Source organism: Apis cerana, linkage group LG4 (assembly GCF_029169275.1).
Source record: "Apis cerana isolate GH-2021 linkage group LG4, AcerK_1.0, whole genome shotgun sequence".
Lineage (NCBI taxonomy): Eukaryota > Metazoa > Arthropoda > Insecta > Hymenoptera > Apidae > Apis > Apis cerana.
Window position 1 is genome coordinate 11227501 of NC_083855.1, and position 25653 is coordinate 11253153.

General features: G+C 54.6%; 1 protein-coding gene across 7 annotated transcripts in view; it reads left to right on the forward strand.

Moving 5' to 3' along the window:
* LOC107996054 (dachshund homolog 2) overlaps positions 1–25653 on the forward strand; it is a 136140-nt gene that overhangs the window by 105614 nt on the left and 4873 nt on the right. For all 7 annotated transcript variants that reach the window (XM_062074156.1, XM_062074161.1, XM_062074158.1 and 4 more), the window contains 2 exons: positions 19537–19683; positions 20580–20834. In XM_062074156.1, coding sequence (XP_061930140.1) covers positions 19537–19683; positions 20580–20834 — 402 coding nt within the window. The remainder of the gene's footprint in view (positions 1–19536; positions 19684–20579; positions 20835–25653) is intronic.

Below are 25653 nucleotides of genomic sequence, written 5' to 3' on the forward strand. Positions count from 1 at the left end.
ACCAGCCTACCTACCGAGATTTATACACGCGACGCTCCTTCCTCGCCCTCCCTCGAATTAGCCGGCCCGTAATGCCAGGATCGGGTGTCGGTGTAATTGGGACCCAAGGGAGTTTGCCGCGTTTCAACCCCCCTCGCCTCCTCCCCCGTTTCGAGCGCGCTCGTCACGCTATCGGCCGGGAGGAGTCTTGGCGCGAGGATTACATCTACTACCGGTGCTCGACGTTGGAGGTTTCTCCGTCGGATTTTTAAACCGACGAAACGACGGAGGCAGTTCCGCAGGTTCGTAAATGTCAAGGTTCGCGTTGAAATATACAGAGGGCTGAATCGAAAAAGCTCGGCGGAATGATAACCGTTCATTAGGCACACGTTCACGGTTGACGATCCCCTCAAAGATTATTGACGCAATGCTCGCCGACAATACAGGCTTGCGCGTCCTATAATTACTCGTATTAGATTCATCCCTCGTCACGGATCGATAATCCGTGACTAACATATCCATCGGAGGTATCTGTCCGCGGACGCAAAGAAGCACGGAGCTTCGAAGAGGCGATTCTCAAAAGAGCTTGCGATCACGACGACTATGACTACGACCACGGCTACGACTACGACCAAGACCACGAAGAGAGCAACGACGACGACAATAATAACAACAACAACAACAACAACAACAACGAGAACGGGTATGGACATCGGATGACGTCGATGCTCCCGTGCGTAACGATAGCTGATTTGCTTTGAAGTGAACGTTTACACACACCGATATACAGGCGGAACCCTCCCTCCTGTATCGTAACTGCTCTCGAGGCAACCGGTGGAAGGAGAGAGAGAGGGAGCAAGGGGGGAGGGACGATGCGTGCAACAACGTCGCCCTCCCTTGTCTCCGTCCCAGCGTAGGGCACGCAGTCCTTATGCTCCTCTAGACGACGCCACTGCGTGGAAACGTGTCGATTACCACCCTACACCCTTGGCTTCGCTCGAATCCTTTGCGAGACGACCGTTCTGATTCACCGATCCCGGAAACTCGCGATCTGCCGAAGTCGAGGCAAAACCAGCGTTCTAGAAACAACGGACAGATATCGCTTATTATGTCCGGAAATATTCTTAACGGTTAGTTAGAACGGTGCGTCGAAACGTGGTGTTGAACTTGTCCAAAGTTTATGCGTATGCGTGTGTCGGAGGGGTAGACGAACGATTTACGTCGCGTTAAAGAAGACGCGCGTGCGTGTGCACGTACGTAACACGACGATAACACGGTTAGTTTAGACAGCGAGAGGAGGAGGGGAAAAAGAGTAAGATAGTTTATACGAACGCTCGAATTTGGTGGTTTTTGCTCGAGCTAAAGTAAGTAAGTAAGTAAGAGAGTAAGTAAGTAGGTATTGTGTTCGGTCGATGATTCACGGAGGAAGATGGGCGAGAAGATGAGGACTGGTGAGGCGCGGCGAAGAAGAGGCTTTAAGAGGCAATAATGGGTCGCGAATTGGTTGGGAAGCGAGGACAGGAACGGAAGCGAATCTAATGCGGTGTGACAAAGAATGGAAGGGAATGGGGGAGGTGGCGGCGAGAGGGCGACGGGGTTTCACCTCGATCGGGTGCGCGCGATCGTGGGCAAAGGGTTCGATCGGCGGCTCACTCCCCTTTGTGGCAGTTTAGCGTTTCATGTCGTATTCCGACTCATTAGAAATTGAGGAATACAAAAGAGGCGCAAAAGGGATACGGCTTTGAGATAAAAAGAACGTCCAGAGTACACTGTCCCGCGCCACCCACCCCCACCTTGGTGGCGGGGGCAACGACAAAGGTGTCGACCGCCGACCGCCCCTTTCGGCCCCGGTCCCGTTCCCTTCTCGTCCATGGCTTCGATTTTTCCGCGAATTTTTTGCCCGCCTCCGCTTTGTCCTCCGGAGAGCAGAGGCGTCCCTTCGTCCCCGAGCTTCGCCTCCAGAGAGTACATATATATACATATATATATACACACACACACGTGTATAGGTATCGTGAACCGAAAGAAGAGGAGAAGAGAAAAGAGAGGGAAGAGAGCGGTTTTAAAGGGGGGGAAGGGTTTAAAAATCTTGGGAAAGAGCGTAGGACGCGCGATAAAACTGAAGGTTCGACCCGATGGATCGGACGACACGTCGTTGGAAGCCGATATACCGTGTGGGCTCGGTATATACCCCCAGAAGGTTAGCTATATCGGCGAAGAGTCGATGCTGGTGGCTACAAGGGGGTAGGTGCCGCGGTCACTTTGTGAACTAACCTGGCTTTGCCCGCTGTTTAATTAAGTCTCGCCGAGACTACTCGTCCTCGCCTCTCTCTCTCTCTCTCTCTTCATCCCCCGTTCGTTTCTCTGGCTCTCCCCCAACGCTCGATTTCGCTCTCCCGGTGCGGTGGTGGTCCTTCGATGATCGAGGGGGCCGGTTTATATCTTTCTCTCTCTCTCTCTCTCTCTCTTCCTAGCTTTTGCGCGCCATCCACCCGGCCCGTGTCGTGAATATGACACTCTCTTTCTCTCTCTCTCTCTCTCATCCCTCCCCCGTTCCTCGTCTTCTCGCTCTTTCTCTCTCGACCAGCGAGAAAAAATTAAATCACGCAGGCAGTGCTAGGAGACGCGGCCAAAAGGGTGACCGAAGCTGTCGAGGGTCCTATTTTCGACCCTTTCGAGAACAAAGCCCCCTCCTCCTCTCTTCTTGGAATCTTCGAATCCAAGGCACGGTCGCCAGTTTCCTTTCCACGGAACGATTCATCGATTCATCGATTCGGATGGAGGAAAAGCGTTCGAGTTCTTCTCCTCGAGGAGCGCGACACGAGGAGCCATCCGAAGGGAGAATCTTGTTGGTGGATAGATTCGAGGCTCGAAGTCCGGCCGCCGCTCTCCGCCGATCTTCCTTTCCTCCGCGGTGGTATTTTTTTTTTTTCCCCTCGTTGGTTGCTTCCACCCCACGGAGCCCCGAGGGCACGCGTATGAATTCGCTCGCGCGTAACAGTGAGCTTCGTAACCGTAATATAATTGTTAATGCGCTGGTGGGCCCCGGCCAACGGCGTTTAACGCGCTCCAACGTCCTACGCGCCCCGACGACCTACGTCGGATTTCAACCCCTTACGTAAAAATAGAACCTTACCTCCCGACGCCCGAGGTTTTCTTCCCAGCCGGGGAGGAGAGGGGAACTCGAGATCGATCCTTCCGAAAGAAGTTACTTTTCGAAAACTTTGGCCGAACGAATAAACGAGAATCGATCGGGGGATCGATCCAAGGTTAACGATTAATCGGGGGTGGGGGGAGGAAGTGGAAATAAAAAAAGAAAAAAAAGTTGGAGGACAATAGCGGGAGGATTGAGCGCGGCTCGAAAGAAAAGTTAGCGTCGATGAGAGCGGTCTAGCCAGGGGGTTGAATTTCTCGGTTACCTGGCCAACCGTGCAATATTCTCGGCTGGAATATTCCGCGAGACGGGACGAGAGGAACGAGAGAGAGAGAGAGAAAGGGAGAGAAAGGAAAGAAATAAAACGCGACAGCTTATTTACGCGGCCGTGCAGGCGTGAGCCATTCCTCCGGGAAATAGATGGCGATGGTAGTGGTGGTGATGGTGGTGGTGGTTCTGCTCCTCCGTCTAGTTACATCCTGCTGTCAGGCCGAGGCGTAAGCACGTCTTTCCACGATTTATCGCCGAAGAAATTCGCGCAATTATGATAAACGTTGCTCGCTCGCGGTCGCGTAATCGCGCGCGTAGGGAAGGGAAAGTGAATTTTCAGAAGAGGGAAGAAGAAAGAGAGAGAGAGAGGATTTTAGAACCGTGCGAAATTTCGCATCTGTTGAATATCCCGAAGACATGGTTTCGTGGTAATCGCGGCCAATGAAAGGCGCGAAACAGAAGCGACAACGCGATACGATATTTCGAGCGGTCGAAGCATCGTTCGAGGAACGGAAGAAAGGAAAATATGTAATAAAGCGGTGTACATCTACGATCTAATCGCGTTTAACACCGAAACGCTCGTCGTGTTGGTTGGCTCCGTCGCCCGGCCCCGTGATAAATAAAGACCGTAAGAAATACCATTAGGGAAGCTGGAAGCTCGCTTCCATCGAGGAGAGCGCGCGTGTACACCGAGTTTGTGTACACGGAAGAGTCGGCCGGGCACGAAGAAAGAGAGAGAGAGAGAGAGAGAGGGACGACGACGACGCGAGAAATTTCGTTGCTGCGGAATTTAGATGAAATTGCGCGAATTACTTGAACGCCCGACGCGCGCGCGTGTATGCATACGTGGCCGGCTTCCTCCTCTTTCTCTGCCTCTTCCTGCCTCCTCCTCTTGTATCCGCGCAACCTCGATTCGTATCTGGTGCGCGCGTGGCGAGGTGAGACGGTTGCGAAAATTCTGCGCGTACCGGGACACAGTGTTCGCGAGAAGGCCGTCGTGGAACGCGCGCAGCTCTTTGTTCCTCCTCGCGAGCCACCGGTCCTTTGCGATAAACCACCGTCGCACGCTCGATCGATTCTTGGCGGCCACCGAATCCAGCCACGGGGGAGAAGAGCGCCGCTGCTCCTCCTTCTCCTCGCCTTTCCACCGACCGATTTCCAATCGCTTCGTTCCTACAACCTAAGAATCTCCATCGGTGGACGATTCTCCACCGTCTCGTTTCGAAGAGTTTGGAAATTTCGATATTCGCTTCCTCCCCGCGGGGACGAAATTATCTGGAATTATCGCGAAATTAAAGCAGGGCGCGGAAGGTGTAAATAAATGAACGTCCACCCGTAATCGGTAACCCGTTATTACGTGGGCCGGTGTCGCCCTACAACCATCCTCCGTTTCGGATCGAACGGTTGGTCCATTCGATTATTTCTCGCGGCGCTCACGAAACGCGACGAATAATACAGCAACCCTCGAGTAATACTCGTTTCCTCGTAAAGTAGCATTCCCGTGTAAGTCCTTCTGTCGGTCGGTTCCGACTACCATCCACGGCTTTCTATTATGCATGCGTCCCTTATTGGCAGTAAACGCGCTCACCCTCCTTTTCGGGGGTGGGGGAGGAGAGGTTAGGCGGGGCCCACCCCGAACGATACCGTTCCGCTCCGCCGTACGGAATTACGGCCGTAAGCATATTTCTAATTATAACGTCGCGAGAGGAAAGGCCTCACGGACAGACGGAGAATCTCATAAATTATGGAGGAACGAACCGATTTCCGGACGGAGAGAAATGGAGGGAGAAAGCTCGTAGCTCCCGGCAAGACACGCGTTTCCTCCTCGTGGATGGCAAAAGTTCCCGCGCGTAACTTGTGTTGCGCGGGCGGAAAGATGGGCGGCGGGGGAGGGAGGCAGAGAGGATGGAAGAGCCGTGGGGTCGGAACGCGGGGGGGAGGGGGCGTTGGCGTTTACGTTTTGATTCGTCGTAACGGGGATTAAACGGGAGGCGCAAATACGTTCATCATCGACCGCGCGAAGCGTCCGGCGTTTACGCGGTTACACGCATACCGCTTGTGTTCGCGCGGCCATGTATTACACGGAGTGCTCGCGATCGCCGCTCTCTCGAGCCCATTCGCCGCCACCAATTTGGCATCGAGAATGGTCCATAGTCATTAATGGGTCGTACGCGTTAACGATTATGTTTCGGCTGTAATCATTGGACCGATTGTCCCGATCGTCGCGCTAATAAAGCGTGATGGCCCGCCCGGCCTACCCGCTCATCCGGACCGTCGATGACGATGACGATCACGCACCAACCCCGTAATTGCGCCATAGAGCCGTGGCCCTTTTACAACTTTTAACGAGTCATCGAGTCATCTCGCCACCGTTCACCGTTTATGTCGCGAGCCGATCGTTCGTTTAAAGGGAAATATCCGTTCGGTTCGCGGATGAAACGCGGATGGATCGCGAGTGAATCGCCGCGAAAGGGGAAGGAATCGATTCGCCGAGGGGGGGGGGCGAGGGAGCCGGGCCGGAATTTGATCCAAGATCCGAGGGGCGGGATGCGCGTTGCGGTGTCGATCCGCCGATTAGCGAACCGTTTTCTCGGCAAGGAAGGGTTGAAAGGGGTCGAGGACGGGGGCGCGGAGGAGTTTAAGACGTTGGCGGTTTCGAAGGGGGCCGTGAAGGTCCTTGGCCGCGTAATTACGTTAACCGCAACCGCCAAACGCCGGTACCAACGGTGGCAAGGGCTCGGGAAACGGTATAATCCGCAACGAACCTACCTACGGATCCACCCTCGTTGGAACGACGACCAGCTTCCGGCCGGTGGATACGAGCGTTACCTACTCGACGACGACGAGTGGATGTGGTTCGACCTCGAGATCTCGGGGCTCTCGCGTTCGACGAGAGCTTCGAGTTGGCGGAGGCGCGGGGAAAACGAGGAGAGAGAGAGAGAGAGAGAGAGGGAGCGAAACCTCGCCGGAAACACATCCACGCGCTCGTTGAATTAGTAATACCGGAGGTCTTAGAGCCGAAGGGACTTGTAAGCTGTAATTGCATTAATCGCGGTGATATTTTGGGCTCAGGTGTCTTCGCGCCCGCTACGGCTCGTTAATAGCCGCCATTATCGTTCCAGTCGTTCGTCGTGGACGAACTACCGTCTCGAAACTCGAATCGTCTCTCTCTCTCCCTCTATCTCTCAACGTGGCAAGGGAAGTCTAGGTTTATCGGTTCGAGGAAAGACGGGACGATGCTTCGACTTCTTTCTCTGCCCCAGCGAGAGGGAGAGAGAAAATAGTGGAAGAGGGGGATGGAGAGGAACGTCGATTAACCTCGAGCGAGCGGGTTGGGCGCGAAGGTGACGATCGTAACGGAAACGATCGCGAACGATCTCGTTAACGAGGACGCGTGGCGAATACGCGTAACGAGAAGGACGAGCGAAAGGGATATAACAACAGCGCGAGGGCGTGAAAGAACGAAGGAGAGCGTCGAGCGGAGAGGACGGGGACGGGCCAGGACGAAACATTAATCTCTCGCGGTGGCAATATCGGGCCGATGATATTCGAGGCACGAGTATTATAGAGGAGCCGATGTCATTAGTCGGGCCGCGTGTGCGTGTGTGCGGCCAGGGTGGGTAGCGTGGAGCGGCGCTAAGCGGAGGACACCCTTGCACCCTGTCTAGCGTGTGCGCGCCCTCCTCCCGCGCCCGCTCTCCTCTTTGCCGCTGTCTCTGGCTCGACGCGCGCGGCTCTGCGCCGCGCGGCCCTGTGTGTCCGACGGTAGTATCGATATGCAGGACCGTGATAATCGATTGCCGCATTCCTCGAGATGGAGCGACGCTGCGCGCTTTGAATACGCCAGAGGGCCCTGATCGTGCACCGTGCATACGAACGCTCTCTCTCTCTCTCTCTCTCTCCCCACATTCTCCCCGTTCCCTCTTTGTTCCCCCCTCTCGCGATAGCACGCACTTATGGATATGCATGCACGTACGGATGGAGGCGCATCGCCACGCATACGCCGCCGGGTTCACGCGCACATTCAAGACCCGCCGGGGTCTTGCGGATATTGCTTTTTCGCCCAATTCCCGTTACCGTTCCCCGATTATCGGTAACTCGAAAAGGGGGAGGAAAGGACGGAAGGGGAGGGGTTGATCCGAGGCAAAACTCCTTCGACTTCTCCAGGATGGTTGGTGGAAGAAGGAGTTGGCCCCCGAACGTTTGGCGATCGCTCGCTCGCTCGCTCGCTCGCGCCATCTACCCTTCCCGTCGCCCCTGCCGGGGCTCGGTTATTGTTCACGTTAATTGATGCGTTATGTTTGATGCCGTTGTGATAGCCATTGTACGCGGGGTGTCCACTGATAACTGAGTTACCGACTGCGGCGGCCAGAGTGCACTCAAACCTAATTATCTCGGCCCAACTGCGACTGCCGCATTGCGTTCCCGGTGAAATCGTGCGCGCCACATGGCTCGCTGATCGTTCGTTCGATCCCTCCGAAATAATCGCCGCCTTCTATTCCCCCCGTTCCGTTCGCGCTTTCCATCATACGCGGAATACGCGATCCACGTTCGAAGAGGGGCAGCAGGAGGGAGGAAGGCGTTGGAAGAAGGCAATGGTCCGCGAACGAACGAACGAACGAACGAACGAGGGAGCAAAGGGACCGGACGACTCTTCTCTACCGGAAGTTGAACTACAAAGAGTACAAAAGAGGAAAGGTTGACGCGAAAGGATGGAAATAAGAGTGGAGGCGTGGGGTGTGGAAAGGGAAAGAGAACGGAGGCGTTCGCCCGGAACAAAGAACAAAGGGTGCCCACCTCTTTCGTTGGCGGTGGCCCGCGGCGCGATTAGACCGGCCTTCCAATTAACCGGTCGAAGGTGCTCTCGGGTGCGACCCCGTCGTAAACTCGGCTTGTTTACGCGCCGATTGCGAGACGTGGCGATGCGCGGCGAACGGAAGCTCGCCACGATAAATTCCAAAAATCAATTCGAGCGGAGATGGTTTTTCGGCGGCAGAAAGCCACCGGCGGCGCGGCCGGAGACAACGGAGCCTCGGTCTCGGCAACGGGTGATGGCCGTTTCTTTCTTTTCTCTTCTCCCCTCGCTCGCGGCGGCCCCTTTCTCTCCAACCAAAGAATTCCCATCCGACGCTGTTCTTTATCGTCCGCCGAAAATTTACGATCGACACCGGGAGTCGCGGATCCTCCGCAATAATTCGATCGTCGCGCGGCGCCCGCGACTGCCACCGCGCACCATCCCGCTTCGAAATTACAAGCCGCGCCTCCCCCTCCCCCCATTATAAACGTCGTATTTGAAAACGTATTTGAAAATTCCTCAAATTTTATAGCTACGGTAAATCGAACGATACGATCCACCTTCGTTATAATAACCTTCGATTCCTTGCCTCGCCGGGAGGGGAACTCGCGCGCCCCCTCGTCCGAGGGTCGGCCACGGACCACCTTTCGACCGGCTATTTCCGCGACTATCGTCTCCTCCCCCTACCTTCGTCTCCTTCGGCTTTCCGTCCCGCGGCTTCGACCCCCTCCCGTGCCCGTATACACACATATCGCAGAAAATTACATTTTGTCGGTTGTAAAGGGAGCGTCGTAAAAATCGTAACGCCGGCGACGCTCACCACGCTCGCCGGCGAAATTGCGCCTCCCGCCTATCCTCTCCGTTGCCCATCAACCTTGTTCCACGCCTGATAGACCCTTTGCGAAACGTCATTCCGCGCAACGCTTTTACGCCGCTCGGCCTTCGAGAGGAGAATCCTCCTCGTTTCTTCCTCCGTCTTCTCCCATCTATCCTCCCTCTCTCTCTCTCTCTCGTCCTCCTTAAAAATGCCTCGAATCGTAAAGAGAATCGTCCTACTTACAGGGACAGATTTCCCTAAGAGGGAATCAAGAGGTGAGACGAGCTGACCATACGCGTCCGTGTCCCCGCAAAGCCCTGTAATTAAACTCGGCGAGCGTCTTAGACGAAACGTACTTAGCGAGCGGAGCTTATTCTCTCTCTCTCTCTCTCTCCCTTCTCGTCTGAGAAACCCTCTTCCGGGTCTCTTGCGCCGCTCGGGATTCTCACAGCTTTGTGAACCAAGAGGGATTCTGCGGACGGTCCATCTAGGTGGAACGAGACTCTCTCGCTCTCTCAAGGGCGTTGATGGGTTTTGCAATCCCTCCGAAATAGTAGAGGACGTATAGCAGCGAATCCGGTTTCCAGAATCTGGGCTGGCATCCGGACGAGAGGAAGAAGAACTCCTCGGTCGTCGCTTTGCCGGCCAAGAGACGGAAAGACGCGGTCGGAATTCGTGGAACACGATGACGATGATCGGTCTAACGAGGATTTAGAAGAGCAGCTGCCGCTTTCCTCGAAGGGTTGGCGAGCTCTAATGGAGACGTATACCCGTGGAATAAAGCGATCGGTTTTCGAGGAACCGCCCCGAGCTTTCCCCACCCTTCCCTTCGTGCGCGTTTCTCTCCGATTGACACGCGATACGTGGCCACGTACCACGTCGGAACTGGGTTTTCCCCTTTGCAGGGAAAACACCTTGGCGTCGCTTCGAATCGAAAGAAAGAATCGAGGCGGGTGGGAGCGAGGAGGGAAGGAAGGTTTCGAAATCGATCTTCTGGAACGTGTCTTGATCGTGGAGAGGCGGAATTAAAGGGGTCGCCGGTTCGGTAATTGTCGGCAAATATTAATAACCGCGGCGGGGGCGACAGCTCGCGCCAGTTCTCTCTGTTCCAAAGCGAGGAGAGAAAGCGGCGACTTCGCGAGGGTGAACTCGCCAAACCGGTTGTACTCGAGAGCAAATATATAATGCCTGGATGATTTTCCGACGACGAGGGAGGAGGGGGAGCGGGCCGTGATTGAAATTCGTCGACTGGCTTTGACGCAATTACCGCATCTCCGGTTCTTCTCGCCGCGCCGTCTCGAGCGATTTCGAAATTCCCGAAGGGAGGGATCGAACGAATGGAAGGAAGGCGAATCGGAGATGGAAGAGGCGCGCGGCGAGGTTTTGCGGGATGGGGAGGAGTTGCGGGCGGTCAAGTTTCTGGAAAAAATTTCAGAGAATTCGTTGCGAAACGAAGCCCCCGAGGTGCTCCGCCATAAGAAGCCCCTGTTCTCGATATCCTTCCATGCCGTCCGATCGTTCCCATACCGTTCCCGATTATCTCGCATAATCGCTCGAATCCCGGTCATATCCGGCTCTCCGCGCGTCGTCCGCGGTGCTTCGCGTATTACGTGACCGATCGCTTCGTTCGACGTTCGAGCGGCCTTTTCTCCGCTTTCCTTCGCTCCTCGATCGGTCGCGGAACGACGCTGCCGGCCGGCTGTTGCGGCAATCCTATACGGGAAGGATGGATGGACGGATGGAACGCGAGGACGGTTCCGGCGCGAGTAGACTCTCCCTTCTCTCGGTCGATAGCGTTAGCCACGCGTGTAACGCGACACCGTATATCTGCTGGTAGATTGGAGACGACGATCGCCGGCCAGGGAGGTCGGCCGTCTTCCACCTGCCATAATTCCATAGAGTCTCTCCTCTGCCCGTCCCTTTCCTTCTCCCTTTCGCCCTCTTGAATTACTAAACGCGTCATCGATCGACAAAGACGCGAGGTCCGGGCGAGAAAGAAGGAGATGCTCTCGTCTCTCCAAGGCCTCGAGGAGGTCGAGGTATCGAGTTTTGATTTTCTGCGCAGGGGAAGGGAAGGGAGAGTAGCAAACGCGACGGAAAGAATCGGGGAAGTAATCCTCGTGGAAATGGACGCACGACAAGACGACGGCGACGACGATGGTGCACGCGGAAAGGGTTGAAATTCCCTTTGCTGGATGTTTAATGCGGCAATCTGGGGGCGTGATAAAGTGCCAAACGAATGCCGAAAGGGAATCGCGAAGCGGCGGTGCGCACGATGAGTGGTGACCGGCCGTTGGCACAATGCTGGCACAAGCCATTACATTGTATAAACACGGGCGGTGGAGAGTTGGTTTGGTTGGGTTTTGCGGCGCGAATAGAGACGGAGAGAGAGAGAGAGAGAGAGAAGAGCCACTCGAACGGAGCAGAAACGAAAGGAAAAGAAAAGCGAGAGAGGGAGGGAGAGAGAGAAAGAGCGCGGTCATTGCGGTCTACGATTGAAACGATCCATCCACCCTTCCGCAGTTACTTCTGCAGTTCCTTGCCCTCTCTTTTCTCCTTTTTCCATTCCCTTTACGGGGATGCCGCCTCAAAGAACGACCCGAATGGATCTCGTTTTCCGCGTGTGCCTCCTTCCTATCGCCGCTTCAGATCTCTCGGAGACCATCCCCCTCCCCCGTGGTTTCGCAAGCGAAGGGGGAAGGGCAAGGGAAGAGAAAAAAGAAGCACGTTCGATCTCGGAGGATCACGATCTATCCACGCTGTTATATACGTTTGCCCGTGAAACGTGAATTTTTATGGAATGGATCGCGATTATGATTAAATTTAAACGCGGCGGTTTAAAACGGAAACGTGTTTTCGAAAATCCGTGGTGTTATACCTCGTCCTCGCTGCGATGCAATTTCGCTTCGAAAGGGAAGAGATACTATCTCGATCCATTCCATTTCATGCATTCGCAATTACCCACTGTTTTTGCCGGTAAATACTTGTTCCTTTTTTAGAAAATTTTTAAGGCAAAATTTAAGGTTCGCGAGCAAAGAAGCCATTTCTCGGTTCGATGGGACAAACGAGTTCTATTCTTCTTCTTCTTCCCCCCCTCCCCTGTTCTCGAAGACGCGAGGCGAAACGATGCGTTCCTTTCGGATTTCGCCAGCTTTCATCGAGTCGTTAAATATTGCAAGATCTCGTAAGCGCTTGTTGCCTCGACCGCGCCGCGCCGCCCCCTTTCTTTCCTCCTCCTTGCTCCGTTTTGTCGACGGAAAGGAAGAATAACGTTCTTTGCATACTCGGATTAAAAGGCAAACAGAGTCCTTTGCTTTTGAAAAGGGGGAGGGAGTGGCGAGGGGGTGGTGGATCCGCGCACGTTTGAAAGGAAATTTATGGGAATTAATATCGGTTCCCCCGAGAAGAGAGCGCGACGTCGTACACGGAAGCAGCCTAGAGGTAAAACTCGATTCTAGATGTCTCGGGGACTCGCGGAATGCGACATGCACGGGAGGGAGGGAACTTTAAGAATTTAATTCGTACACCGTTAGGGGAGAGGGAAGGAGCAAGTTGTTTCTCATTCCTCCGCCGCCGCCGTGAAGTTGGAGAAGCTTCTCTCTCTCTTTTCTCCCTCCTTCGTTCCATCCATCTTTCGGATTGAAAAACCTAAAAAAAAAAAAGAAAAAAGGAATCTTTGTTTCGCTCGACGAAAGATCGCCTCTCCCTCTCTCTCTCTCTCTCCTCGTGGTCACGAGGTGAAAACGGTCGACACGTACGACGAAAAATCACCATTAAGCAGGCGTATGTTTCCCAGGGGATGCTCCCGCCGGTTTCCTCGCGCCGCCTGGGGATGATATTAAACGCGATAAACTAAAACAGTTCTGGCCATGGAGCGCTGCGGGATCTCTCGGATCCCGACACCCTCCGATTGCCTGTGTTTTCTGATGTTTTCCCTTTTCCTTTCTTTTTTTCCGTGGAAAAATGAACCGTCACGCGCCGTGCCCCCCTTCCCCCGTGTGTGTATCGATATACACAGGGGAGGCGAGAAAACAGCGGGGGATCCTCCTTCCTTCGAGTACGGGGCGCCACAGGGAGAGGGGGAAGAGGGGGAGAGAAACAAAAAAACAAAAATGGAACAATGCCCCGCTTTTAACGGAGAAAACATCATCGCCGTATCGTGAATATTTGACGAAATTCTTGCACTGTATTCGTACTGTGCACGGATGATACACCTCTGCACGCTCGTTCCTTCGCTGCGAGATATAAAAAAAGAGATTCTAGGGAGAGGGGGAATATAATATCGGGCAACAAGAGGGAGGGTGGCTCTTGCGCGACTGCGAATCGAAATTACCCGGTTCGAATCGGGCGTCTACGCGCGAAAAAGGTCGGGATAGTTTCACCCCGGCCGAGAGGGGGCATGAAGGCACAGGTGAAGCGCAGGAGAGGAGATCCCGGCCTCTCGAGATCGAGAGCGGGCCATTTAAAAAAATAACCCGGCATTAGAAACTCTCTCCGGTTTTATTTTATCGGCCCGGACCGCCGATTACCACGATAACCATCTAGCTAATGTTTTTTTCGAACTTTGCATCGCCACCACCGCCTTTGCCAAAGGCGCAACACTCGCTCCCATTATATTTAACGCGATTCCTTCGATTCGACCCGATGTCCCCCTATCTTTTTCTTTTTCCTTTTCTTTTCTTTCCTTTTCGTCTCCGCTTATTTTCCGATCGACGAATCCATTTCCCCCCGTTTCGAAATGCGCGGAAAAACGAGTCGCGAATTCCGGGTCGAGGTCCGTTCGAGCAGAAGAGAATGTCTCTACGATTCTCCTCCCCCTTCTTCCTCCCTCCGGTTTACCGGTTTCGTATCGCTTTCGATGGTGGAGACGAGCGTCGACGTGGATGGGAGCACATAATCCTGATATCTGTCGGTTTTCGGGCAATAAAACACGCGTCGTATAGAACCAAGACCTCCGCCCCCCCGAAAACTGGCGCTGCACGGTGCCGATAAAGAAACGACCGCCAGATACGGATCCCCTCGCGTCCCATTCCATTCGGAGAAGAAACTTTTGTCAGCTCGTATTCCTTCCTTTCTTTTTTCTCCCTTTTTCCTTTTCGTCGTTCCCTTTTCCTTCCTTCCTTCCTTTCTCTCTTTCTTACTCGAGCGGCCGAGTAATTGACCAATCCTCGTAACGGGCATCGTGGCCGATCGGCACCCGTTAACCGACGAGCGTGCGCGCGAAATGCGTTATCACGGCGCGCCCCTATCATCGACGATCATACTTACCCGATAATATTATATAAATCGGGCTAAATTAATGTATGCCGGTCGTAATCCGGCAACCGATTGCTACCTTTAAAACAATTATCCGGGAATAGACGCGATCCTCCTCCCCTTTCTCCACGATCCTCTCTTTTCTCCGACTCCAAGATCGAATCCTCCTCCTCACCTTTTTTCCCCCCTCTCGTTTACGCCTCGATCGATTCGTCAGGGACGAGCACGCAACTCGCAACTCGTCCTTTTTTTTTTTGCCCCCCTTCCTCTTTCCTTGTCCACCTCCTTCCTTCGATTCGATTCGGGGAACAAAACGTTTGGTTCAACAGCAAAACGTTCCTTCCTCCGCTATTACGTTTCCGCGCGTCGCTGGACCGAGGCAGTAACCAGATCGGCCGGTTTCGAATGACCCACGCTCTCCCACCTCGAGGAGTAAACATTTTCGTATTGGTTAACGGCAGCGCGTAATTCAACCGCCGCACACGCTTTCCAAAACTGGCGAGACCACACCTGGGTGGTGAGGGATGGCCGGCCGCTTCTTCGATCGCCTCACCGAGCTTTCTCCTCCTCCGCCCCCTTCCGCTTCTTCGTCGCCTGCGTTTCGTTTCTCGCGTTACCCGCGCGACCGTCCAACTTCTCTCATTCAACGCGAGTCTAAAACGTCCGGCCGATGAACGGAAGAGGAAGGAGAGAGATCTCGCGTTCTGGCGAGAAACGTGCTTACGTACACAGCGGATGTTAATAGGATAAATTAGTTTGTCCTATGGAAACAGACGGGAGCGGCGAGACGAAGCAGACGCTTCTTCTTCTTCCTCTTCTTCTTCCTCTTCTTTTTCTTGTTCGTCTTCTTCGCCGATTCCTCGTCGGGGAAAAGAAAGGCAAAGGTATCAACCGCGCAAAGAGGATTTCCTCCCCTCTCCCCCGCCCCTCCGGTATATCTCGCCTCCGGATACAGGCTATCCCGATATCGGATAAAAGAATAATACGTAAAAGCGAAAAGCTTTCGACTTTACGACGTTCCTACCCTCCCCGTTTACGGAGGAGAAGGAAGGGAAACGCGGTTGACCTCTCCCTCCCTCTCTCTCTCTCTCTTCTTCTCTCCCTGTCGGGGATGTTTCCCAAACTGGCAAACTGGATTCCGATGACCGATCTCCATTTCCATATGGGTCACGGAGTGGAAGAAAAGGAGGGTGGCGAAAAGTTGTCGCCGCAAAATTGATATTTGAACGAGGGGCGACCCTTCGGTGCGTGCGTGAATAAGGGGGGAGGGGAGGCGAGAGAGAAGGTAGAGGGTCTGTCTCCGCGAGGGATGGATCGATCGATCGTTGGTCGTCGAGAGAAAAGGCGAACGAAAAGAAACCTCCCTTCCTCCGTCCTCGCCGTGCGGACGAGGAAGAAAGGAGGAGAAGAAGAGAAGCGGAAGAACGCGAATGCTCGGTTCGCGGTTTCGTCGATTAGGGCCGTCCTTTCGGACGGGCTCGGCCGAGCGTTCGAGGAGCCCGGGCGAAATTAGCATTCGCACAGGATACACGGTCTAACTGGTATCGACGTTCGTCGGACTATAATCGTACGCGGCGTGGCTTAATGTTATTCACCAGACGGCTTTTGTATGGATATCGTGGAGCACAGATGCTGTCCGTCCGGAGGAGGAGAGGCCGTGTGCTCCCGCGTCTCGAGTAGGTGCGTAAGAACCCCTTTAAACGCCGGCTAACGGCTGTTCGGCCCCGGCCCCTCGAGGACTCGTATTCGGCCTCAAGATTACGCGCTCGTCCAGACGCCGTACAGTTCATCCGCCTTCATGAATCGTAATTACGCATTAAGTGCGCGCGTCCCTGATCTTCCCCTCCCCCTTCCTTCGTACCCCTTTCTAAAACTCTAGATCGCGACCGTTGGGGCCGTTCGAGGATCGTTAACCGCCTCTCTCTCTCGATTCGATCTCGAGATTCGATCGGATAGAACGCATGGAGAAACGTAAGCGCGATGGAATCTGTGAACTCGAACTGCTCGAACGGCGAGGCGAAGCCGATTAATTAATTTGAGACGCGGTGTTATTAATTTTTTCCCAACCATGATCCCGACGGTGATCGACTGGGCCGCGGGCTAGGAAGGAAGGAAGGAGAGAGCGAGCGAGTGCTCCAGGTGGCGGGAATGGTCAATATAACCTCAAAATGTAAATCATATTGCTATTTCCCGGAGGGACTGTTCTCTCTCGCTTACGGAAGGAGGGACGCGTATTAAACGCGAGCCTCGGTAAGACGACCGGCCTCTATATTAGTTTCTGCGGGTTTCCCTATTGGATTTGCCCCGTCGCGTTTCCCCTGATTGTTTACGCGACCGGCCGCTAATTCCGGCGGATAGGCGACGACTTCGAAACAGGCCCGAAGCGACAACCCGAACGCGCCAACCCGACCAGATCTCCAAGGATTCCAACCGGGGCCGGATCGATATCGTTCGGGATCCAGTTCGCTATCTCCAACGTCGTAGGCGTCGAGTCTTCGACGTGGGTAGTCTCCGCGCGGACACCGATTTCTGATCGAGCGCACAGCGGTAGCTGATGTGTTATGACGTGTCCAGAGAGAGAGAGAAAGAGAGAGAAGAAACCTCTCTTCTTTTCTCTTCTACTTTTCGAACGCGTCATCCAACGAAGCTATTCTCCATTCCTACCTTCGCGATACCCTTCGACCTGCAATCTCGGCCGCGCATCCCTTTTAGCCGCGATCGAAGCGACCGACAGTTCTCTCGGTTCGCGGGCCTCTCGAACGATATCCGCTCGATCGAGCCTCTGATTTCGTAACCGCCACCGCTCGCTGTAAAACAAAGGCAACCAGGCTTACACGTACTCCTGGGACGCTCGATTCCATTGTCCAAAAATTTGTCGAGTTCGAAACAGGTTGGATAAAATCGGAGAGGAGAGATCGTTATTGTCCATCGGTCGTGTAAACTCTCGTACATGGGGACGAGTCGATTCCTTTTTCCTTGTAGTCGAAAGGGAAGGGACGTCTGGATCGGGTTCGAAACGGAAGTGGAAAAGCGAGGAGAGCGGATTCGTCGAGGGGGAAATGGAAGAAGTTTCGGGATCGTAGGTGGAAATCGGTGGCGAAGCAGCCCCGGGATCGGGGCGATTCTTCGACAGGCTCGCGTGTATATCCTTAGTATGCAACGTATGCAGTCGGTTGTTACCGAAGGAGTGGTTTGCCGAGCGGCCAATGGCGAGTGCTCGAGCTAATTCTAGGGTGCCGCAGCCGCGCCATCTTTGCATCATAATGCTGCGCCCCCCGCTTCTCCCTCGTACCCCACAAGCCCCGCTCCTACCACCGGAGAGAGAAGTCTGTCCCCCTTCTTCCCACCCGCCACCGCCGTACTTTGCTTCGCGTCCCTCCTCCGCCTCCTTCTCCTCCTCCTCCTCTTCCTCCTTCTCTCCGCACCCTCGCGCTTTCTCCTTACCCTCCCGTCGTTGCACACCTATTCGACAAACCGGCAGAGAAGACCGGCATCCGAGGACTCGGCGAGAGAACGTTCGAAAGAGACTTACTCGCGTACGTACGTATCTACGTATGTTTGTACGTACGTATGCACGCATGTATGCATACATGCATGCACGTATGTATGCATACATGCATGCACGTATGTATGAACATGTGTACGAGAAGAGGAGAGGAGAGGTAGAGAAGGTATTCTCGAGGAAAGTCGGCGAGAGCGAGAAAGTGAAGGACGGTGAAAGACAAAGGGAAGACAGGTATAGCTGGATCGTAGAGGGGGCAAAGGGGTTGTCTGCGCCTTGTCTGCCGGGAATCAATCACGGTATCAGTGACGCTCAACCGCTGTCCACCCGTCGATCGCGTGAAAAACATCTCCTTCGAAAGCTCGCCATCTTATTTCCGATGCTCCTTTCTTCTTTTCGTTTCGAAGCGGCCCCTCATCCTTCGCACCGAGACTGCGCGCGCCTCGACTTTTCGTAACGTTTCCTCGAGGGGCAGCCTCGAGTGGAGTGGATCGGTGAAAAAAATGACGATGCACTCGTTAACCCGGTGACGAGACTAATTGGACGTTAACTACCGACTTCCCCCTTAAACGCAGGGGCGGAGGAAAGGGAACGGTTATCGTTTTCCGCCGTGTTCCGCGAAATCGAATCCATCCATCGTAGGGAACGAGGCAGCAAATCGAAACGAGGCGAATCGCGGCGCGATCGAGGCTTCGACAACAATGCCCGCAACGAGGCTCGATCGCGAGAGATCGGGCACGAGAGCGGCGATGCGGGAGCGGGGGTGATCCTGGCCAAGGCACAATGGCCGGACGCGGCGGCGGTTCGCAATAATGGAAAATAATTAAAGCGGATAGAAGGGAGGGGAGGGGGCGGGTTCAAACGCGCCGACCCGAGATCTGCCTCGACGATCTGCCCGTCTGCGAAAACCTGCGTCCGACCATGTCCAATGCGTCTCGTCGCGAACCAATTTCTTCGAACTCGAGCGAATCGGCCGATCCTCGATACGTCGGGATGTATTCGATGACGAGGACGCGATTATTGGACGTTATGCGAATCCTGTTTCGTCATAAGCGTTCGATGCACGAAGAGAATAACTCACGCGAGGCAGAGAGGAAATCGAAGGAGGAGGAATAATTCGAGGCACGGCTGTTAAACGTAAGAAGAAGCGATACACGACCCCACGGTTACCTCGTCGTTGCATCTCGTCGAGATAAAGTAATCAACGAATGCGGCCGGGCTGACGGCTGCGGGGCAGTCGCGAGATAAAAAATCGTTGCGGTTCGCAAATGGCGAGAGAGAGGGAGAGAGAGAGAAGGGGGGAGAAGGGGGAACCGGTTTAACCGGGCGACCGATTCGTAGATGGATCGATGGATAAGTGGATCGATCGATCGATCGATCGATCGACGTCGATCTCGGTGGATAGCCGGATCGCGGTGGACAGCCGCGCGAACGGTAGCGAAACGGACCATCAGACCCCCGCTTAGACGCGTGTTCGAGGTCCGAGGCCCCCTGCACGGCCGCCCGTGAAACCCCCCGCGGTACAATGATACGCCAAGATAATTTCGTTCGACTTTGACCGCGCAGGGGTTCCACCACCTGGGGGAACGCTCGACCATCTTCGGTCCCCGTCGTTAAGTCGTTTTGACAGGTGTCCGTCCGAGGGGAGACGCGCACGCGACATCCCCCCTCCCGCCGAAGAGGGACGGCGAGTCGCCCCCTCCCTCTTCGAATCCTCGAAACAGCGCTAACCTCCCACTTTCTGCCCCGATTTCTGATTCCAGTGATGTACCAAAAACGGCTAAAGAAAGAACGGAGGGCGAGGAAACGCCTGCAGGAGCAACTGGACCTGGAGATCAAGAGGCGCACGCAGCTCGAGGAGGCGTTGAAGGCAACGGGGGCTTCCTCCGAGCAAGTCAGAGCGATTACCGGTAAGTATCGGTTCCGAGTGAAAATGGAGCGGGAAAGGAGGCGACTTCGCGCACGTGCTCGCTCCGCGATTATCGAGACATCGCGGTCCTCGAGAAGAGAAACGGAGAAAGAGAGGAGGAGAGAAAGAAACGAGAGAGAATTTCTCTCTCTCTCTCTCTCTATCTCCTCCCGTCATCCAGGATTTTCGAGTTGATTCTTCGAGCCCCCTTTGGAGGGGGCTAGCGGGTGATCTCGGGAATAATTTAATTAATACGAGCCGGGGAGCCAGAGAGCAAACAGGCTGACACCCGGCGGAATACGATTCCTTACTTATCCCCTTATCGAAGAGGCGGAAGGGGGAAAGATCTTTACGCTCTCCCCCTCCCCCCCGTTTTCGTTTCGAACGCCGCTGGGTCCTGGAATCTCCTCTCCTCCTGACTCCTCTCTTTCTCGATTCCTTACCTCGAGCAGCGAACCACGAGCCGCGACTCTACGAGGGCTGGGAGGGTCGGAGGAGGAGGAGGAGGAGGAGCTGCATCCCCCTCCCACCCCTCCTCCTGTCACTAACAAAACTCGAGCGCGAGGTTGAAACCCTTTAAGTGAAATATCTTATTCCGATACAGAGAACGAGTCAGGAATCCTATTCGCGTCGCAACAGTGCCGCTACTTCCCCGTCGCTGCTGATTAACCCTGTCAGACGCAGGGAAGTAGCGATACTAATTTCGAATGAAACGGAGGAGCACGCGAATTGGAACGGTTCGAAGCGATTCCTCCGAGGGGTCCTCCCCTTGCTCTTTGCCACGCTCGAGGAAAGAAACGCACGCGTTCGACGCGTAGCAGTTCTTTTCCTCCTTTCTTTCATTTCTCTGATTTCTGTTTCTCTTCTCCCCCTCCCTTCACCCGCCATCTGGTTTAGAAAACGTGACGGTGGAGGCACGCACGAGTTCGGAGCCACCGGAAGCCAGCCCGGTACACTCGCAGTCGCAGCAACAGCCTTCGCAGCAACAGTCGTCCCAGCAACCCCTTCAACAGCAGCAACAGGCCCAACAGTACAGGGAGGCCCAGGTGCCGCGCCCCTCCCAACAACCCTCCACCCCCGAGAAACCGGCATGGGGATACGGATTGGACCTGATCGGCAGCCAAGCATCCGCCTTCTGGCAGAACTACCAAGGTCAGTTGGACGCGCCAATCTTCCTCTTCTCCGTTCTCGACTCCACTCTCCCGACGACGGGTTCGGGAATCGGGGGGGAGGGGAATCGGTTACGAGGAACGCACGTACCAAGATAACATTCGCAGTCGTCCCTCCCTTCTCTCGTCGCGAGACAGAGAGAGAGCGAGAGAGAGAAGCCGGGGCTGCTGGCTCGCAACAATGGGTATCGAGCGAAATTTAAGAAAAAGCGGCGAGCCTCGGGGCGATCCCCCCTCTTCTTCTTTCATCGAGCAAGAGGGGAAGGGAGCGGCGCGACCGCGATGAAAAGAGGGCGAGGACCCGGTGGCAAGCCGCTAATTCGGATAATCGCGTTCCCGTATTAGGATCCACTCAATTTTTCTGATCTTCCGCCCGGCTGACTTCGATCCTCGATTACCCAAACAAAAAGAAAGAGAGTAAAGAGGGAAAAAAAAGGAAAAGAAAAAAGAAGGGGAGAGGGAAGCATCGCGTTGGATATCGCCGCGGCGGATGGAAAGGGGGCCGAGGGCAAAGAGGCCCCGCGTCGCGTCTGTATATCGCGCAAAGTAAATTATTCGAAAGATCTCGGGAGAGAGACGGAGAGAGAAAGAGAGAGAGAGAGAGGGGGGGAAAGGGAACAATCACGCCGGGGGCAATAACAACCCTGTACGCGCGTGGTGAGGGTGGACGGAGTCAGGGACGAGAAGGAGAAGGCGGGGGGGGCAGAGTCGGTTCCGACGAGGAAACACGAGGTATTTGAATAGGGTCCCGTAACCACCCGGGCATCATGATGCGGAATCCATTTGCAATAAACAACGGAGATTTAGATGGGGCGGAGGGGGGCGAATAACAAGGAGAGGAGCATAGGTCGGCGTAACGCCGTCGTCTGAGGTGGGTACTTACTACGCCTCTGAAGGGACTTCGGGGCCGTCGCGTCTTCGAGTCATGCATTCTATACGAACAGCGCTTCTCATCCTCCCCGTGGAAGCGGTGGAAAACAGTTCGGCCGAAAATTGTTATGCATACCTGAAAAGGAACGCGGGTCGTAATCAGTTTCGTGAAATGGATAACGGATGATCGGGGGGGGCGGGTAAACGGACTCGTCGGTTCGTTTCGGCGAGATCCGTCAGCGGGAAACGTTCGATCGTCGTCCCCCTTTAAACGGTCGGAGAGCGAGCGAGTTATCGAGGACGAGTCGATCGTCGATAACCGGAATAGAGCGAATAGAGAGAATCGCGGCAGCGTTTAATAAGACGAGGAACGATTTTATCTGTCCCGGCAGGCATCCGATCCAAGGATGGTAGCCACGAGCGCCATGAGCGCCACTGAACGTAATGCAGAGTTTATGCACATCTCTGGCAAGTAAGGAAGGAGCCGTAATTTCCCCGGCGGCCACCGTGGCTCTCGGTGGCGTTACCTGTCCTCCCTCTCCTTTCTTCCTTCGTTTCCCTTAAACCCTCCATCCGACGTTCTATGCTTCTCCCTCTCTCTCTCTCTCTCTCGTTCTCGCTTTGTCTCCCATACCTCTGTATATCTCCTCTATCTCCTCTGTCTCCTCCTCCTCCTCCTCCTCCTCCCCTGTCTCCTCCTCCTCCTCCTCCTCCTCCACCTTCCCTCGAGTATGTACGCGTTACATGCACAAGCGCAAACCACGATTCCTTCGCGTCCATCTATCCAGCATCCGAACCACCAAACGAACGAGTACTACGCGCTTCGCCGCGCTTTAATATTCAGACTTACGTACGCGATAATTTTACGCAGCAACCGTAACTATCTATCCTGTCCTATCCTGCGCGTTTCCTCCTCGTCCGCGTTCCTCTCCACCGCCTTTTCTCTCGTCGTTTATCTCCGCCCTTATTATTTCCACGCCATCTTCCCTCCCAATTCCGCATCCACCCCGCAAAACGAGAGAGATTATCCACCCCCGCGATCTATACACCGACCATTCTTTCACGCGAGTGGGAATCGAAAGAGCGAGCGATTAAACGGCTCGGTTAGAGGCATGTGCGTGCACGGGTTTCTGCCGGGGCAGAATCTATTAATGGCCGTAGAAACTCTCGACCGTAAAACCGGAACGAAGCGAAGCGGGGAGCAATAAAATGTACATACGTCGACCGGTTGTAGATTACAAATTCGTCCGCGTTATCTGGACGGAGGATCTCGTTCCTCCTTGTCAAACACGGAGAGGAGGGTTGGAGGAGGTAGGCGCGAGACGCGTTCGAGGAGAAATATTGCGCGACACGCGGCCTGATTCCCTCCTGATGAAATATTCTCCTCTATACGTGTATATATACATATATATATATATATATATATACATATACATATTGGATCCCAAACTCGTTGCTCGACTCGATTCCGGTGTACGCACGCACCTGTACATGCACGAGAGGGGCCAGGCTCGCATGCGTCTACCATTAGACGAAAGACAATAACCCCGCGAGAGTGATAAACCGTGACGCGTGTACGCGAGCAATATAGAGGCGAAAGGAAGCTGACGCGTCGACACGGGAAGCCTGAAAATGTGGTAGCGGAGAGAGGGAGGGGGCTGGTGGTTTGAAAGCGTCCCTCGCCGCGAATATATCCACAAGACACGACGCGGTTTTCCGGCGAACAAGCCGGGAGACTGGAGAAATCGGGAGGGTGAATCGGAGGAAGGGGAGGAACGAAGCGCCGCTTCCACGTATGTATATACTCTCTCTCTCTTTCTCTCTATCTTTACCTTTATCTCTATCTCTCCCACAGTTTGCGCAAGAGTTTGCGTTAGCGTTAAATTTCTGTCTCGAGAAAAATATCTCTCTCTCTCTCTCTCTCCTCTCTTCCTTTCCGTGATTACGATTACGAGACCTCTTACGCGACTCTCGCTGAGCTTGGATTAAATTTTCTTTCTATCGTTTCTGTCGCCTAGCCGAGCGAGAAACGAGAATGAATTCGTCGGGACGAGAGGGAAGAGGAGGCGGTCCGAAAAGCTCGAACGAAGTGGCGTTTCAATTGGAAATCGAGGCGAGCGGAGTAGTCGAGTAGATCGTTTCCTCTTTATCCACTCTTTTATCCTCTCCCCGCTTTTTCTTTCGCTCTCTCTCTCTCTCTCGTATATCGCCGCTTTTTGTGTCTCCGCGTTTCTCCATGCACCTCCTCGATTCATACAATTTCACGGTTGGCTTGGCGCTCGAGCGCCTCTATCTTCTGCCCTCCTCCCGTCCCCTTCCTCCTCCCCCACTTCTGCCCCCGCATCCTTGCATTCCTCCCTCCCTCCCTCCCTCCCCGCTTCCCCCGCGCTCCGTGTTCCGTTTTACATAAAGATCGGAGCATTAAAAACGCGGCGCTACACGAAATCAACCCCGTGGCCGCTCCTCCACCCCGCGCGCCATCATCTTTTCAGTTCCTGCCTAACGTCGCTTCTCCCTTCCTCCTCCTTTTCTTCCTCCTCCTCCTCCTCGTCCTCCTCCCACTTTGCCCGCTCCTACCACCGCCGCTGCTCTTTCTTTTCTTCTTCTCGTTCGACTGCTGCCAACAACCCTCGACTCCGATCCTCCGGAGGAATGGAGGCGGGAGAGGAGGAGTGGAGAGGCATCGGCGCAATTACCGCGGCCGGGACACGATCCCTCTCACGTGGATGGGTCCCTCCGCGAGCGAGGGAAGATCGTCGAACCGGCTACGACGTTTGTTTTTCACCGCGCGAGGTCACGATGCCCTTCTCCTCCTCCCCCTCCTTGGAAATTACTTATTACACGCCGGTGTATTAACTCGCCACTCTTCGGATGTACCCGCCTATACGGATACGCTCGCTCGTCCTCCCCTCGCGCGAGATTCCGACGAGGACCGACGACCCCCCTGCACCGAGGCGATTAAGCAAAGTTTCTCTTTCTTTCGTGCGAGGCGTGTCACGAGCTTGTGTCAATCGCGACGTTAAAAAATATGATTGGCGGGGAGGGAATTCGAGGGACGTGCGTGCGCGTGGAATTTCGAGCGTTCCTCCTCGGGGATAGGAAAAAACCGATCGATCCAAGCTGCTGCCGCGTTTCCAATGACGTTGCCACGTCGACCGACACGATATCGAGATTTTTCGAGAAGAGGAGAGGCATACACACATATATATATATATATATACAAGTTCTTTTCTTTTTTTCCCCGAGACACCGGGTCGACGCCGCCGCCAACCGCCTTCTCTCTCGTTTTCTTTTCTTCGTCTCCTCTCCCGGGAGAAGACGAGTTGGCCTTCTCTCGCGATGCATTGTGCGCCGAGTTAATTACGTGCGGATAAACGCACAGTCATACCGGATACACACAGTATCCAAGAGAGGCTACTCTTCTTTCACCGATCTCGGCCGGGCAGGGAGGGATCCCCCCACCCCCTTCGTTTCGCGCTGCTCGACAGCCGAAAAAATCGGGTGCCGGGACGAGGGCACAATGCGAATCGTTTAGAGGCGAGAAAGAGGGGCTGAAATTGTTTTCATTGTTCCCGCGATTTGTCAGGGTGTGTAATACAGTAGCAAAACTATTAGTCGGTTGATATCAAGGGACGTACGTTTGCCTCGGCTTCGATCGCCGAGATCACGATCGAATCACGCTCGAAATCCACTTCCCCTTCTCTCCTTCGCCACCTCGGGGCGAAGAAAAACTTGGACTCGAGCAGCCAACTTATTCCCCCTCCCCCTCCCGCGCCGGGGATAGAAATCTCCGGTCGAACGAGAGGCGGCACACGCGACGCGCTACGACAACCGTTGGCAATCGCGGGAGAGGGAGGGAGGGGGAGGCGACGAGGCCGTATCTCGAGCAGTTAAATTGTCATTTGGATATCAAAGGGACGAGAAACACCCCG